Source organism: Apis mellifera, linkage group LG3 (genome assembly GCF_003254395.2).
Source record: "Apis mellifera strain DH4 linkage group LG3, Amel_HAv3.1, whole genome shotgun sequence".
NCBI classification, from domain to species: Eukaryota; Metazoa; Arthropoda; class Insecta; order Hymenoptera; family Apidae; genus Apis; species Apis mellifera.
This window is the reverse complement of record NC_037640.1, coordinates 3,126,878-3,142,935: the sequence shown is the minus strand read 5'-3', so window position 1 is coordinate 3,142,935 and position 16,058 is coordinate 3,126,878. Positions and strand designations below refer to the sequence as shown.

Genomic DNA, 16,058 nt, shown 5'->3' with positions numbered 1-16,058 from the left:
TTTTTATTTCAAACATTTTTTAATATTATAACAAAAACAAAGAAATATTTAATAATATTATAATTTAATGTAAAATACATAAAAGGTAAGTATACAAATAATAAATATTTATAGCATTAAGAGAACTGTAAAAAAACGATTTAAAAAAACGTTTATCATGTAAAATAATGATTATAAAGATAATTATATAAATGATAAATATAAATATATATATTAAAATTTAAAAAATGTTTGCTTTCAAAAATATCAAAAAAAATATAAAGGATATATAATGCAAAATTAGCTGAAAATTTTTCTAAATAGTTAAAAATTAAAATAAATATATATAATAATATTACAAAAATAGCTGTATGTATTGCAATAATATATAATATATAAAAACAAATACGTACTTATAACATATAAAATTGTACAGAATGAAATTTATTAAGATTTTCAATAGATTTAAAAAAAAAAATATTATACAGTATTTCAAATATCAAGGCTTTTAAATGTATAATTTCGTAAAACGTAGATAGATAAAGAGAGAAAATAGTGAGACAAAGATAGAGATAGGGTAAAAATGTGGAAATCAGCGCCATCTCTAGAGTGCCGCAAATGAAACTCAAAAAAGAAAAGGATAGCAAATAATAAGACAAGGATAGAAATATAAGAATTAACCTTTGGCGCCATCTCTTAAAGATACAAGGAAACTATTTCTTTAAATATTAAAAATATCTTTCTAAAAATGTTAAGAGATGGCGCTAAAAATTAATTCTAGAATAAAAAAGGATAGCAAATAATAAGACAAGGATAGATATATAAGAATTAATCTTTGGCGCCATCTCTTAAAGATACAAGGAAACTACTTCTTTAAATATTAAAAATATCTTTTTACAAATGTTAAGAGATGGCGCTAAAGGTTAATTCTAGAATAAAAAAGGATAGCAAATAATAAGACAAAGATAGAGATATACGAAGTAACATTTGGCGCCATCTCTTAAGGACTCAAGGAAACTATTTCATTAAATATTAAAAATATCTTTCTACAAACGCTAAGAGATGGCGCCAAAAGTTATTTCTTATATCTCTATCCTTGTCTTATTATTTGCTATCCTTTTTTATTCTAGAATTAACCTTTACCGCCATCTCTTAGCATTTGTAGAAAGATATTTTTAATATTTAAAGAAGTAGTTTCCCTGTGTCTTTAAGAGATGACGCCAGAAGTTACTTCTTATATCTCCATCCTTATCTTAATATTTGTTGTCCTTTTTTATTCTAGAATTAACCTTTAGCGCCATCTCTTAGCATTTGTAGAAAGATATTTTTAATATTTAAAGAAATAGTTTCCTTGAGTTTTTAAGAGATGGCGCCAGAGGTTACTTCTTATATCTCTATCTTTGTCTTATTATTTGCTATCCTTTTTTATTCTAGAATTAACTTTTAGCGCCATCTCTTAACATTTGTAGAAAGATATTTTTAATATTTAAAGAAGTAGTTTCCTTGTGTCTTTAAGAGATGGCGCCAAAGGTTAATTCTTATATCTCTATCCTTGTCTTATTATTTGCTATCCTTTTTTTTTGTGTTTCATTTGCGGCACTCTAGAGATGGCGCTGATTTTCACATTTTTATCCTATCTCTATCTTTTTCCTATTATTTACTTTCCTTGTCTATACTTTAATTTCATTTATGGTATTTTAGATGGCGCTAATTTTTACCTTATTTGCCTATATATTTTCTTTATCTTTATTTGCTCTTGATTTGTGGGTGTTATTTTCATTTTCATTTTTCTTAAAATTTTTTTTGCAATTTTAATATGATTTCATTTTTAACATAAAAAATATATAAGTATTTAGAATATATAATATTGAAATATAAAGATTTTACATTTACAAATATAAAAAAATATAAATATTAATATAGTTTTAATAAATGATTATACAAAATATTCAGAATTAATTCTTAATTATTTTTACAATTTAAGATTGTAGATATGTATAAAACATATTTAATTCCTGGTATATATATTCTATTATATTTCATCATTTAATTTTAATTTAATTCCTAATCATTTTATATATGAATAATTTTTAAATATTTGAAAAAATGATATGTTAAAAAAGTATTTTTGAAAAATATTAAATTCAAAATTTTTTTTTATAAAATATAATTTTATTTTTAAAAATAAAATATAGTCTACAGTATATTAATTTTCATTTAAATATTCGCATAATAAGAATTGACATAAAAAACATATGTTTTAATAGGATTTCATTTATAATTTAGAGTACATTTTCATGAATGAAATTTTAGAAATTGATATTTTTCTATTGTAATAGAAAATACATGTATGCTTTTTAAATGACATATTTTTTGTTTTCTTTTTTCAGATATAAAGAATTGTTATTATAAACTTATATGATAAATTGTTATATAATAAATGATATTAATTCTTAAATATTTCTATTTGACTTTATAAAGTCAAATGTCTATGAACTATATCTGTCAAATACAAGTTGCACTGAAAGGATTGAGTTCATTAGAATATTTTTATGTAATATTTTTTTGAATAAGGTCAGTGTATTGGAATATTTTTTATATTTAAGTAATTTAAGATTCACATGTATTATAATATATAAAAATAATATATTCCTTCTGGGCGTGGCGTAAATATTATGTAAAACTTTGTTTATATCATTACTAGAATTTATTTCGTATTTAAAATTTATATTTTATACATTTAAATATTATTTTTAATATTATTATTAATTATATTTGTTTCAAATTTATATTTGTAATAATTTGAATTATAATATAAAGTTTCAGGATTTTGAGGTTAAGTAATTTATAAAGATTTTATAAAATATATGAATCTTGTAAAGTTTACAATTTTTTTTTTATTATTATTGCAATTATTTTTACCATATGTTTGTTATCATTTCATATGTTTACATAAATAAAAATTTAATAGATTATAATAACTAAATATTATAACTAATTAATTTAATATTTTTTTTTTTTGAAGGTGATATTATTTTAAAGATGTGGTGTTTAGAATTATATATAAGGATGAAAATATATCAAATGTGAAAAAAGAGCCATTTAAGTTAGAAATATGGAAAAAAGGGGTAGTGCTGAACTTTTGAATGTTGAACAAAATAACTCCAAAAATGCCAGTTCTGATTCCCTTAATTCAGATAGCAAGAGCAGTTCCCTTAATTCTAAGATGGGACAAGAATCGGTAATATAACTTAATTCATATATCTAAATTTTTGATTTAGTAGACATTAGACATAATTATATTTAATTATATATAAGCTATTATATATTAAACTTCTTTAGGAAAGCTGGGATAAAGCATCACATTCCAAAAGTTTTTCCTCAAGCTCTACTTCAACAGATAATAATATTGTGTCTGCTTTAGAAACTAGAAAAGACAATCAAGTAAAAGTGAGTTTTATATAGATGATTAGGAAGATGTTTTTACATTTGATAAAAATTTATTTATTACCAAAATTTGTTTTTCTTTATACAATGTTATGATTTTGATTTCATTCATTTAATATGAATTATATTTCACATTTTTTAGGAAATCTTTTTTCACTTTTACTTTTACTTTTTTAGTACATAATTTATTGTTTCAATATATAGCTAAAATAACAGATATGTTTTATTATTTAGTTATTTTTATCAATATCATAATTATTTACTATTCATTTTTTTTATAGAATTTATCTAGTGGAGAAACAGGTCCACCACTTTTAAATGGAGAACGTGTACAAGGCATTGCTCATGAAGTAACTTATGTGTGTCCTTATTCGGGACCAGTCAGAGGAATTCTTAGTATTACAAATTATAAACTTCATTTTCGGAGTGTAGATCGTGAAACGCCTTATGTTGTTGAAGTACCGTTAGGCGTTGTTAGTAGAATCGAAAAAGTTGGTGGTGCATCTAGCAAAGGCGAAAATTCTTATGGCATTGAAGTGTTTTGTAAAGATATGCGAAATCTTAGATTTGCTCATAAACAAGAAAATCATTCCAGAAGAGATGTTTTTGAAAAACTTCAACAGTATTCTTTTCCTTTATCTCACAAATTACCTCTTTTCGCGTTTGAATATTTCGAGACATTTCCTGAAAATGGATGGAATGTTTACGAACCTATAGCGGAATTAAAACGAATGGTAAAAAGTGTTATATTCTCATGTTTAATGTAAAATAAAATATATTAGCGTTGTAATTATTTTTAGGGAGTAAACAATGATATGTGGAAGATATCGAAAATCAACGATACATATTCAATTTGTGATAGTTATCCCGCCGTATGGGCAGTACCTGCAGCAGCAACTGACGAGGATTTGCAAGCATCCGCAGCCTTTCGAAGTAGAGGAAGACTTCCAGTACTCTCGTGGATCCATCCAGAAAGTCAAGCAACGATAACTCGTTGTGCTCAACCATTAGTAGGTGTTGGTGGCAAACGTAGTCGCGAAGACGAGCGATACGTTCAATTAATAATGGATGCTAATGCACAAAGTCATAAACTTTTTATTATGGATGCTCGACCAATGCCTAATGCTGTTGCAAACAAAGCTAAAGGTGGCGGTTATGAAAGTGAAGATGCTTACCAAAATGCAGAACTTGTATTTCTTGATATTCATAATATACATGTAATGAGAGAGAGTCTTAGAAAATTAAAAGGTCAGTTTATGATCACTAATATTTTCGTTAAACTGCAATAAAAAATTATTATTTATACTATTAATTAATAAATAAATATTATTAATTACCTTTTAGAGTTATGTTTCCCGACAATTGATGAAACAAGATGGTTATCAGGAATAGAATCTACAGTTTGGTTGAAACATATAAAATATGTACTTGCAGGAGCATTAAGAATAGTAGATAAAGTTGAAAATCATAAAACTTCAGTGTTAGTGCATTGTTCGGATGGATGGGATAGAACAGCACAGGTAATTAAGAAATAATATAAAATATTTTTTAAATATAATATAATTTAATAATTTGAATATTTATAATTTTTTATAGCTAACAGCTCTTGCTATGTTAATGTTAGATCCATATTATAGAACTATCAAAGGTTTTGAAGTGCTAATAGAAAAAGAATGGCTTAGTTTTGGTCACAAATTTCAACAGGTCTGCAATATCTGACCTTAAATATTAAATATTTTCTGTGCAATGTTGATTTGAAAATGCTATAATTCTAATAATATATTTTAGAGAATCGGTCATGGTGACGAACATCATAGCGATGCAGACAGATCTCCAGTATTTTTACAATTTATGGATTGCGTGTGGCAAATAAGTCGTCAGTTTCCTAATGCATTTGAGTTTAATGAACATTTTCTAATCACTATTCTTGATCACCTATATTCTTGTAGATTTGGCACATTTTTATTTAGCAGGTATGTTAAATATTTTGCATCGATCGTTGTAAGACTATTATAAATATAGCTTATAATACTCTCACAGTGAACGAGAAAGAGTTCAGGAACAAGTAAAACAAAAAACTGTTTCATTATGGTCGTATACAAACAGTCAGTTATCCTTGTATCAAAATCCTTTATATTGGGCTGCTCCTTATTATCAGCTTGTTCTGATGCCAATCGCTAGTATGAGATACATTAAACCATGGAAAAGTTTATATTGTAGATGGAATCCTAGTATGCGACAGCAGGTATATATTCTATTACTTTAATTTCTACACGTAAAATTATTAATTAAATTAAATCATTGTTTCATGTTTCTTCCATATTGTGTTTTTAAAGGATCCTGTTTATCAACGGACCAGAGAATTATTAGTTTTAAAAGAACAACTTGAAAAACAATTGGAAGAAGGTCGTCGTGAACAGGCTAGTCGAGCAAATCGGTCAATGACATCGCCGGCACCACCTAGGATACATTCCCCGGTTCATTCATAACACGAAAAAAATTGTTTCTTATCTTTCAGCGATCTATAATTATTTGTATATGACTTTTTTTTGCTCGCTATGTACAAAATACTCGTTGATAAAAAGAAAACGTTTATAATTTTTGCGCAAATGATTCTTCAGATTGATCCTCCTTCCCAAATATAAAAAAATATTAAACACTATTAAATATCTCCAAATGTTCTAATACGCGATTTTGATTTTTTTCAGATTTATCAATTAAAAGTTTTATAGAAATATGCATCTCTATATAATTCATTTTGTTTCTTTTTTTTGGATGATCAATCGCAGGAGCATTATAAATGGCGCTTCTGTTGATGCACTTAATATTATAGCAGCAGTGTAAGTAAATAATACCGCTACTAGGAATACACCACCCTGAAAAAAAATTAAACATTATTTTCATTAACATTACTTTGATATTTATTTAATAAAATTTTTAATTTAATAAAATTAATTTTATTATTCTTACAATTGTAACGTAATCAATGAAGAAGGGGTAAGGAGAAATCGAATATAATGAAAGTATAATTGCAGGATTTAGCAGATAACAAGAATAAGTTAATCTGCTCATAGGAAAGAATATTTTATTGGATAAAAATTTATTTATCAAACCTGTAAACATAAAAAAAAATACTTAAATTAATCAATTAAATTGAATATAAAAAATTATAATAATTATATACAATATATTAAGAATACTTTTACAAGAAAAAAGTTATTTACCACAATTATTTGTACAACATGCGACTACAAACCAAGCTATACCAAAGGCCCAGGCTGTTCTGCTGAAGGCCGTATAAAGAATAGACACACCCAGAGATAAATTTTTGTTTGCAAGACCGAATAAAATTGAACAATTGCACAAAATTGCTAAAGTCCAACAAATGAATAATGTTTTCTGAAACATATTATGATTATATGCATTTTATAAGCTTTCAAAAAATATTGAATTATTAATTGTAATATACAATAATATAAAATCTATATTTTAAAATTTTTTAATAAATTGGAACATTTATTAAATATAATAAAATTTCCCCTTATAATCAATCTATAAAATTCAAATTTAATTTGCTTTTTTGACGATTAATTCGATTGCTAATTTTATACAAGATTTCTATCTAATTATAAATGATACATAAGCATAGATTCATATAGATATCATATAAAAGCTATTTTTCTATGAAAAATTTTTTTATATATCTATTAAAAAACATTTATAAAGTCATTTTATATATCTATTAAAGACATTCTTGTATATGTTTATTAAATGTCTATTAAAAGACATTTATAAAATCATCTTGTATATATCTTTTATATACATCTCAACCTTACAAAGATTAAAAATATAGATAATAAATAAAATGTGTAATTAATAAAGATTATATATATATATATATATTACCTTTGATAAATGTAATTTATAATTCCACTTTGTAAGAAGTAAACATGTACCCATTCCTACCAAATATGGTGGAATTCTTGTCCACGGACGTAAATAAAAGTATGTTAACATTTCATATTGTTCATTCAACCTAAGAAAATAATATATGTATATATATATATATACTTTTTAATATATATATTATTATGATAATATCAAATATTATTATACGCTTACGCAGGTACATAATTATAATTGTAAGCCAGATAACCGGATGTAAATATCGATGTAACTATTGTAATAACACTTATACTTAATGCGATATTGTAATGTCTGAAATTTACAATTGATAATTGAATAAAGTCAAATTATAAATAACTAAAAATCTGAATTATATAACTTACGTGTTCATTAATGTTAGAATAATTGAACCAAAAATGAAGAAATGCATATCATTGGGCAAATACCAACTCCAACTAAGACACTGAAATTTTTATTATTTATCCGTAAACGAATCTTTTTTAAATATTGTTCAAATTATATATTCACTTAATGAAATAAAAATAAAATATTTTTAATTCATACTTGTTCATTCCATGGGAAGAAGTTGTTGATATAAAGTACATTTCTCCACCAATATTTTGTACACAAAACGTGTATTTGCTCGTTGGATGGAATCAACGAAACTTTTTCCATCAAAGTAAAATTTAATATGAAAATCATGACCACGACGAGATATCCGGGTGTAAGTCTTGAAATGAAATCGAATTAAAAATTTTTATTCTCATTGAAATTTAATCGCAACGAAATTTTAAATCCATATAAATATTACGCAATACCTAATGAATCGTTTAATGATCCCTTGTATAATTTGTATCACTGATTCACCGAACGTTTTCTTTTTGTTTCCTGTCTTTAAAAATGTGTACGTCAATAGAAAGCCACCGGTAAAGAAAAAGGTATCCACCGAAAGTGTCGCATTGCTTAATACTTGCGTGAAGAACTCATCAGTCATTCGAAATGCGATTACCTTATTAGCTATATGTATATTTTTATTTTAGAAATTTTGTACATAAGAAATGAAGTAAGACGAAAAGATTTCATCTGTAATTAATGATGTCTCACCTATAGCATGATGCGCGTAATAAAGTGCATGCACCAATATAATCCATATCATTCCAAAAAATTTCATACCGTGAAACAAACGCATATCATCATAACCGACTTCCATTTGGAATATTTGCTTAAGAGTGGTAAACCACGAGAAACAGAGAATAAATCGTATTATTTTATTCTGCGGTTTCAACTCGCTCGTTAATTCATGGCAATGATTTTCGCCTTTTTCTTCCACATCGTTTTTCAGTTCTATTCATAAACATTTTATCATATATAATTAAATAATTTATTATAGATTACATTGATTATTAAAAAATATTCAAAAATATTAAATATTAATATATTCATAGAAGATATTAATATATTATCTGTGAAATAAAAATCGAATCTAAAGATTAAAATATACTCGAAGTTTATTTATTAAAAATTATTGTAATAATGCATTAGACATAGCTATTTGTCTATTTTTGGTTTCATATAAATAAACTTAATAAATTTAAAATTGATATTTTTGTCAACATCGATTTTTAGATTTTAGAATCGAAAGATTTTACGAATATATTAACATATTAATCATGTAAAATGAAGAGTCATTTGCCTACGTGCGTTTTATAAAAAGTATATTTCATTTATCTTACGAAGAAGAATATATCTATCCAATTTTGAAATGAAATATATTATCATTTTTTCCTAATACTAAGGCTCTAACGATTTTAAATGAATTTTAAATGAAAAGTAACATGTTTCTCTAATAAAAATAAAAAGAAAGATATGTTTGAAAGATAGTTTCACGAAAAAAAAAAGAATTATGAAAATTTACATAATTTACATTAAGTAATTTATATATCATTTTTATGTAATATAATAACATGTTTTGCTATAATAATGAAAAGAATTATAGTAGAAGAATAATAATTACATTTAAATAGTTAATAATCTAATGGGATTATCTAATTCTAAGATTTTAATTTATTATTTTGATGATTGAGAACTTATGTGAAGTTTAATAATTTTAATTTTTTTTTAATTGTAAACATTTAAATCTTATCTTTTCTTTATAATAAAATAGATTATATTTTTGGCTAATTGAAATATATTAATATTTCGTAAGATAAATGAAATGTACTACATTTTCGTATTAAAATTAAATATTATTGAATAAAAATATCAATATATTGCGTTAACTTACCGGATACATTGTTGTTCTCAAAGGGGATCAACTCTTTCTTGTTTTTTAAACGTTTTTGATAGACGAAACCATCGTATGCCGTGCAAATTATTGATACACAACATATCAAGAGCAATGTGATTCTGCAATCAAATATATATCAAAAATGTATCAGTGATTTTAGTTAATGATTAAAATTTGAAAGATAAAAGATTAAAACAAATACTAGAATAAAATAAACTGAAATTATAAACAAACATTATATAATCTTTTCAAAACTTTCCAAATAAATAAATGTTATTTGAAAATACTATCTCAGTTAATTAATAAATATTTAACATATAAAATATTTCATTTGATGTTTAAATTATTGACAAATATTATTTATTATGTACATTCTAATTCGATGCGAATATTTATTTTCCATTTAATTGAAATGTAATAAGCATCGAAAATTACTATATCGAATTATACTATAACAGGAGAAAAATTGCAAAATTTTTATCCTCATTCAATGAGGAAGAAATAAAAATGGAATGACAAATATATTTTTTCGCCTGATCTAATAAATTCATCACACACTTGTAAATTAAATTTATCTATATCTTAATAATCTTTAAATTTTGAAAAAAATTTATAGACGCTAATTTACATACATGATTAATATTATATTCCATTCGAGAAGCCATTCATGACCGCTTCTGAGGTCAGTGATTTCGACCAGTGTTAAACCTATGGAAAAGAGTTGTCCAATCAAGAGAGTTTCATTATGTAACACTTTATCCATCATCGTGGCTATTTCAGTTTTAGTGCAAGATGCCGGTAAGCAAAGTCCAAGTGTCACTATGTCCTAAAAAATGCATGATCTCTTAAATTTCTTTTCTAACGATCATTTACAACACGTTAGTTGTATTTTTTTTTTTTCTTTCAATTATCCTATAATCAGTTATTATTTTCATTTTTTTTTTTCCTCTCATTTAAATCGATTTTCTTTCTTGATTTCTTCTTGATTTTACATTTCAAATTTACGATTTTTTTTAAATATATATAAATTCTAAATGTAAATTCCTCATGCTTACTTCTTTCGATAATTCTATATGGTACTGTAGAGTGCTGTTATGTCTCATACGGGCGGCAAAGAAATGAAGCTCGTACGGTGGATATTCTTCATTAGAATTTCGATACAATGAATTGTTCTTCTGAACTTTCTGTGACAAGGACAACGTGTAATTTTTTGATATGTAATCGCAATCATTTTTCCCACCCAGCCAGAAATTGTTCCCGTTTATGAATCCCCAGGGTGGCACTCCGCTGGCGTCCAACACTTGAAAAAATAACAGATACGACCTTTAAAAAAAAGATCGGGCGGTAAACGATGATAAGAAATAAAAAAGATCACGTATTCGATCGTATTCGAAACCAGTAGCCGATCGAGGAAGAGAGAAGGAAACTAGTTTCTTGTACAATACGTGAAGAAAGTCTCGGTATTGCAGCGAGGGTTGCCATGGCGAAAAATCAAACATCGTGACACAATACGAGATACGTAATCGTAATTTATATTCGTTTCAAAGAGAATTCACGATTGCACAAGACTGTTTTCTTGTATTTTAAATTATTATATCGAATTTTCCGCGGATATGAATGTACGTTTGTATTAACGATTGGATTACGAAACATAGCACCGCAAATGCACGATCGTTATGTTGGTCCCACATAAGGTGTGTACAGTTAGTTTCGGCACGTTTCGACTCGCAACCGGTCGGAGAGAGATCACATTTTCGTTCCCTTCTTTTTTCGGTATTTTCATCCACGTCGAGTAATTAACTCCCTCGATCGAAATTTTTCTATTTATTTAAAACATCTACTAACTTCTTAAACCCCACAGCACGTCGTGGTCTATAGCTTTGCGAAATTGCTCCATTTCACTCCGGCATCTGCTCGAATTCAGAATATCGATGTATTCCGTGATCGCGTACACTGGCAATGTTTCCCTCATTGTCACCACATTTCTTGAATTTGCCTCGATCGATGCGCAAAGCATCGTAAATAATAACAAGAGTAACCACGAGAAAGGAATCTTTGTATATTCCATGTTTGTTATGAACAGATATTTTCACTTTAATTTTTCAAATTCACTGATGGAATAATTAAACAGTGACCGGAATGGATCCTCCAGATCCGCGAGAAGGAAGGCCGATCGAATGAGGATCGAGGGTGAACGCGGGTGTTTTAGAACGACAAACGATCCCCGACACGATCGCAATGAGACAGCAGGTATCGGGCAAAGAACGGACAATTTATTTGCATGAGACCACCGACTAAAGAGACGACCGAGAAAGGACTGTCGTGCAGGAGGATCACAGAATCCGAATGGAAAGCAAGCCTTCCTCCTGGTCTGCGTCGTCTGCGTTGTTGTCTTTGAAGTTATACCAAGACACCCCCACCACTAATTTTTAACTTGACCATTATTTCTCACTAATTTGAAGAATTTACATCATCGTTATCATTTTAAATATTTTTCCTTATTTAAATTATTTTTAGATACGTAATAATATTTTCTTTTATTTTATCGCCCGTTAAATAATATTGATTTTATCTTTGAGACATTTGCATTAGAAAAAAATTCGTTACTTTCTACCAAGTCAAATTCTTTCTTCTACAATGTAATTTTCTACTTTCAATTTTTTTTACTTTCGGATTTTCCAACACTGAGAAACGAATATTAAAAAATTCTTTTCCTTTTTTTTTAAACACAGTTTCATTTCATTTTATTCCATTCCCAAATTCTGAAAATCCAATTTTGTTGCAACGTTTACGATCATTTCCACGAACAGTCGGTTCTTATATGTCCGTACGTTTTCTTAATTAGGACTATTCGTGGTTTAGCCGACTAAATCGTGTCACATGCAATGCAGCATCGACAAAAAATATCGAAAACTACGACAGGTATGTAGCATGACTGGTTTTCTAATGCTACACGTTTATAGACTTGTAGCAAATATTATAATATTAACAATTACAAATCGATCTCAATTTTCGTTTTCAATTCTCAGTTTCTTTCAACGATAGTCGATTCGATTAGTCGATGCGACGTGATATATGGATGATCGGTACACGTAATCGAAATAAAATCTCCCTTATCGACGAACTTGCTTCTTTTCCTTTTCAACATCCCTCGATTGTCTTGTTTTCTTTCAAAAACTTTCACTCGATTGCGCGCACGTTTAATGCTCCTTCCACTCGATTTTACGTTCGCTCCTTGCGAGCAATTAGCATTCTTATTTTATTGACGCTATTAGGCAAAGTCTCCGAGTTACTTCATCAAATTTCGCCGTAACGTAATACTCGCGCAAAAATCTTTTTCCGAAGTCGATAAAAAAAAGCGCGTTTACCCTCTTAGTTTGAGCGAACGTCTTTTTGAGATATGATCCTCTTTTATAGTGTTGGAAGAATTTATAATTCTCCTTTTCTTTTTTTTTTTTTTCATAATTATAAGTTTTTGTTGATATAATCTCGATAATTCAAGAGAAGAGGTAAAATGTTCTAATTACTAGAGATTTTGATTTATTGAAAAAACAAATGAGAATTTTATATATGTGATGTGTGAAAATTATAATAAAATTATAAAAATTTTTTAAATGTGATATTTAAAAAAAAAAAAAATTCAATTTTTAAATATGAATTATTTATTTTGTATACATATATAAATATAATTATAAGATTCTTGAAAAACCATTAACTTTTGATGATTGTGATAAAGAAACAAGATTAAGATCGTATTTGTTAAAATACGATCACCTTAAGTTATTAGAGATTCTATGAGGGAATACATTTGTAAATAAAATATGCCAAAAATGTTTTCAAATATTTTCCAAGGAAAGAAATATATCAACAGTGATTTACAACTTCAGACGACATAATATATTATTCGGTATAATAGTACTGTTACTAATTCGAAAACAATAGAAAATTTAATAACATAAACCGTAAATTCGTATTTTATTATCTTACAATTTCGTCTTCTAATGTTCAAGCTTATTTAAAGATCATTACACAGATATATCCAAGTGTAATAGGTGTATCCAGTTAATACACAAGTATAACAATTATACACAGCTATAGCGGGTATATACAGGTATATATACAGGTACAGTAGGTATACATAGGTATATATACATGTATAAATTTTTTAGTTCACTACAATGCAAAAAAAAAAAATAAATAAATAAAAATATATAAATATAAGATTTTTGAAAAATCATTAGTTGTGATGGATATATACGTGGCCCAAAAATTGAGGAATAGAAATACGATTTCTTGTAAAAAGTAATATTGAAAAAAAAAATTAAAAAAAAAAACAAGAGCAAAAGAAAAATTTCCATAACATTCCCCTTTGAAAATCATTTAAATTATGCTACAAATATGTTTTATAATATTAAAAATAATAAAGATATTTAAATGGAGTTTATAAAAATACAAGTAAACTAAATATTTTATTTTTAGATCATTTTTTCGTGTATTTTTAAATCATAATAACTATTTAGATATAAGTTATTGATTAAGAACGTCATATCGTGGCATTTGTAAAATTATCAAATTTATTAAAAAAAATAAGTTGCCAAAAAAATTAATAGTTTTATATTTTTTTTATTTTACAATTATTATAAAGCTTCTCATAATTCATAATTTTCATAAAGAACTATGATTGTCTTTATTGGACTTTGTACATAATATTTTATTATAATTTATAAGTATATAAAAATATATCTCATAAATTTTCATTGTCTATTTAAATTAAATTGAAATCCTATTTCAAAATATTCAAATAACGAGAATTTAATATTTATAAATTATAATATATATATATATTATAAATTATATAAATAATTATAAATAATTAATGGAATTTATTATTCTCACTAATAGAAATTTATCTATATTAAATAAAATATGGAATTAAATAAATATTGATGATTTTAGTTATACAATTTTCAATACAAATGATTACAAACAAAAACTTACCTGTTAGGGGTTGTGACTTTGAAAATCTATAATCTATGCTAAGTAGATACTATTATATTATGCATAGTATGTAGAAATAGGCTCTCTATCCCTAACAAATGATAGTTTCAGCGATTTGCATTCGTCAAGATGAATGTTGAAACAAGCATAAAGAATTAGTCATAAATATCTTTTGTTTGTTTAACAGGCCATATTGTAGTCGAGGTATAGTATGCTTTTAAGAATGTCCGAAGTCGTCTTCCTGACAAACATCCTCTGAGCTTCTTCGAATTTTTCTCGAGTCGATATCTTTTTATCTTTCATTCTTATTTTTTCTTTTTTCTTTTTTTAATTTTATCTTATATAATATTAAAAATTGTGAAATTGATCAAGTGATAAAAATCTCCTAGAAAAAAAAAAAGTTTTTAAATATGAAATTATATGTGTATTATTTTCTATTACATATTTTTTTAACTTGTTTTAATTTGTATTACATTAATAAAAGGCTTCGTGAATTAATATAAAAAATGTAAAGATATATACGTACATGTAAACATATTTCCTGAGATCATTATCATATTTAATTATTAGCTAAAATTTACATATTCATTCATCTTGCCATAAATCGTGTCATATCAATATCATTTTGGATTGGAATCAATGTAAATTAAATATATAAATATATTGCTTGTTAGATGTCTGAATCGTTATTTATTAACTATTTTATATTTTTATAGTTAGAAAACAAGATTTTTTAATTAAATTCTATTACAAAATCAAATTAAATAAATTTAAAAAATATATAAAAAAAGATATTCAAGAAAAGATTTCGAAAAAAAACGAAAAAAATAACTTTATCATTTTATTAAAATAAAGTAATATGAAAATTTATTTTAATAACAAACTATCTATAATGATTGTAATTTAGATAACAACTAGTATATTATAATGAGAAATATTTGACTACGAAAAATCGTAGCGTGATATATAATAACGATTTAAAAAAAATCTCTATTTAAATATTAATTTTAGAAGAAGAAATGTGGAAGAAATATAATCATTCTCACTAATTAATATGATTTAAAATATAATTATAATATAGTTAATAATAATATAATTAATTATTTTGTTATTAATTTGTCAATTTAATAGTATAATTTTAATAAATAATCAGATAAATAGATTGCGAATATTTATAGAGATGTATATTTTTTTATTATAGAATTAATATTGAATATTTTTTATTAAAATAATGGAATCTTGACGAAAATAGATTTTAAAAATAAAGGAGTCTAAAAATATATTTTTTATTTTGTATCTTTTACATAATATATATGTCTTGCATATTTATTCTCAATATATCGCAACATATAAGGACATTAAATGAATATACTATGTGTCAGTCAAGGCTGTACAAGATCAAAAATAAAAGAAATATTTGTCAATATTTCGTAATGTGTTC

General features: G+C 25.5%; 2 protein-coding genes across 5 annotated transcripts; one reads left to right on the top strand and one right to left on the bottom strand.

Annotated features, from left to right (window-relative positions):
* The first annotated feature begins 2,418 nt into the window (after positions 1–2,418).
* Positions 2,419–6,030, top strand: LOC411563 (myotubularin-related protein 2). 3 transcript variants are annotated; one of them, XM_395034.7, is made up of 10 exons: positions 2,420–2,553; positions 3,005–3,220; positions 3,322–3,429; positions 3,708–4,160; positions 4,227–4,674; positions 4,771–4,946; positions 5,023–5,130; positions 5,215–5,399; positions 5,467–5,671; positions 5,763–6,030. In XM_395034.7, the coding sequence occupies exons 2-10, from the start codon at positions 3,095–3,097 to the stop codon at positions 5,913–5,915; spliced, it is 1,962 nt and encodes a 653-aa protein (XP_395034.3). In that variant the 5' UTR covers positions 2,420–2,553; positions 3,005–3,094; the 3' UTR covers positions 5,916–6,030. The 3 variants fall into 3 exon arrangements, with proteins under 3 accessions (XP_006558491.1, XP_395034.3, XP_006558490.2); XM_006558428.3 differs by lacking the exon at positions 5,763–6,030 and having other exon boundaries at positions 2,419–2,553; positions 5,449–5,572; XM_006558427.3 differs by lacking the exon at positions 3,322–3,429 and having other exon boundaries at positions 2,422–2,553.
* On the bottom strand, positions 5,934–14,937 carry LOC411564 (nose resistant to fluoxetine protein 6). Of its 2 annotated transcripts, none has more exons than XM_006558426.3 (13): positions 14,618–14,937; positions 10,675–10,919; positions 10,252–10,445; positions 9,617–9,738; positions 8,437–8,676; positions 8,151–8,349; positions 7,897–8,062; positions 7,716–7,795; positions 7,549–7,644; positions 7,333–7,462; positions 6,651–6,825; positions 6,397–6,539; positions 5,934–6,302 (listed from the first exon to the last, which is right to left on the bottom strand). In XM_006558426.3, exons 2-13 carry the CDS (start codon positions 10,720–10,722, stop codon positions 6,180–6,182), a joined length of 1,716 nt encoding a protein of 571 aa, XP_006558489.1. In that variant the 5' UTR covers positions 10,723–10,919; positions 14,618–14,937; the 3' UTR covers positions 5,934–6,179. The 2 variants fall into 2 exon arrangements, with proteins under 2 accessions (XP_006558489.1, XP_395035.4); XM_395035.7 differs by lacking the exon at positions 14,618–14,937 and adding an exon at positions 11,465–12,048.
* Between the last annotated feature and the right edge of the window lie 1,121 nt (positions 14,938–16,058).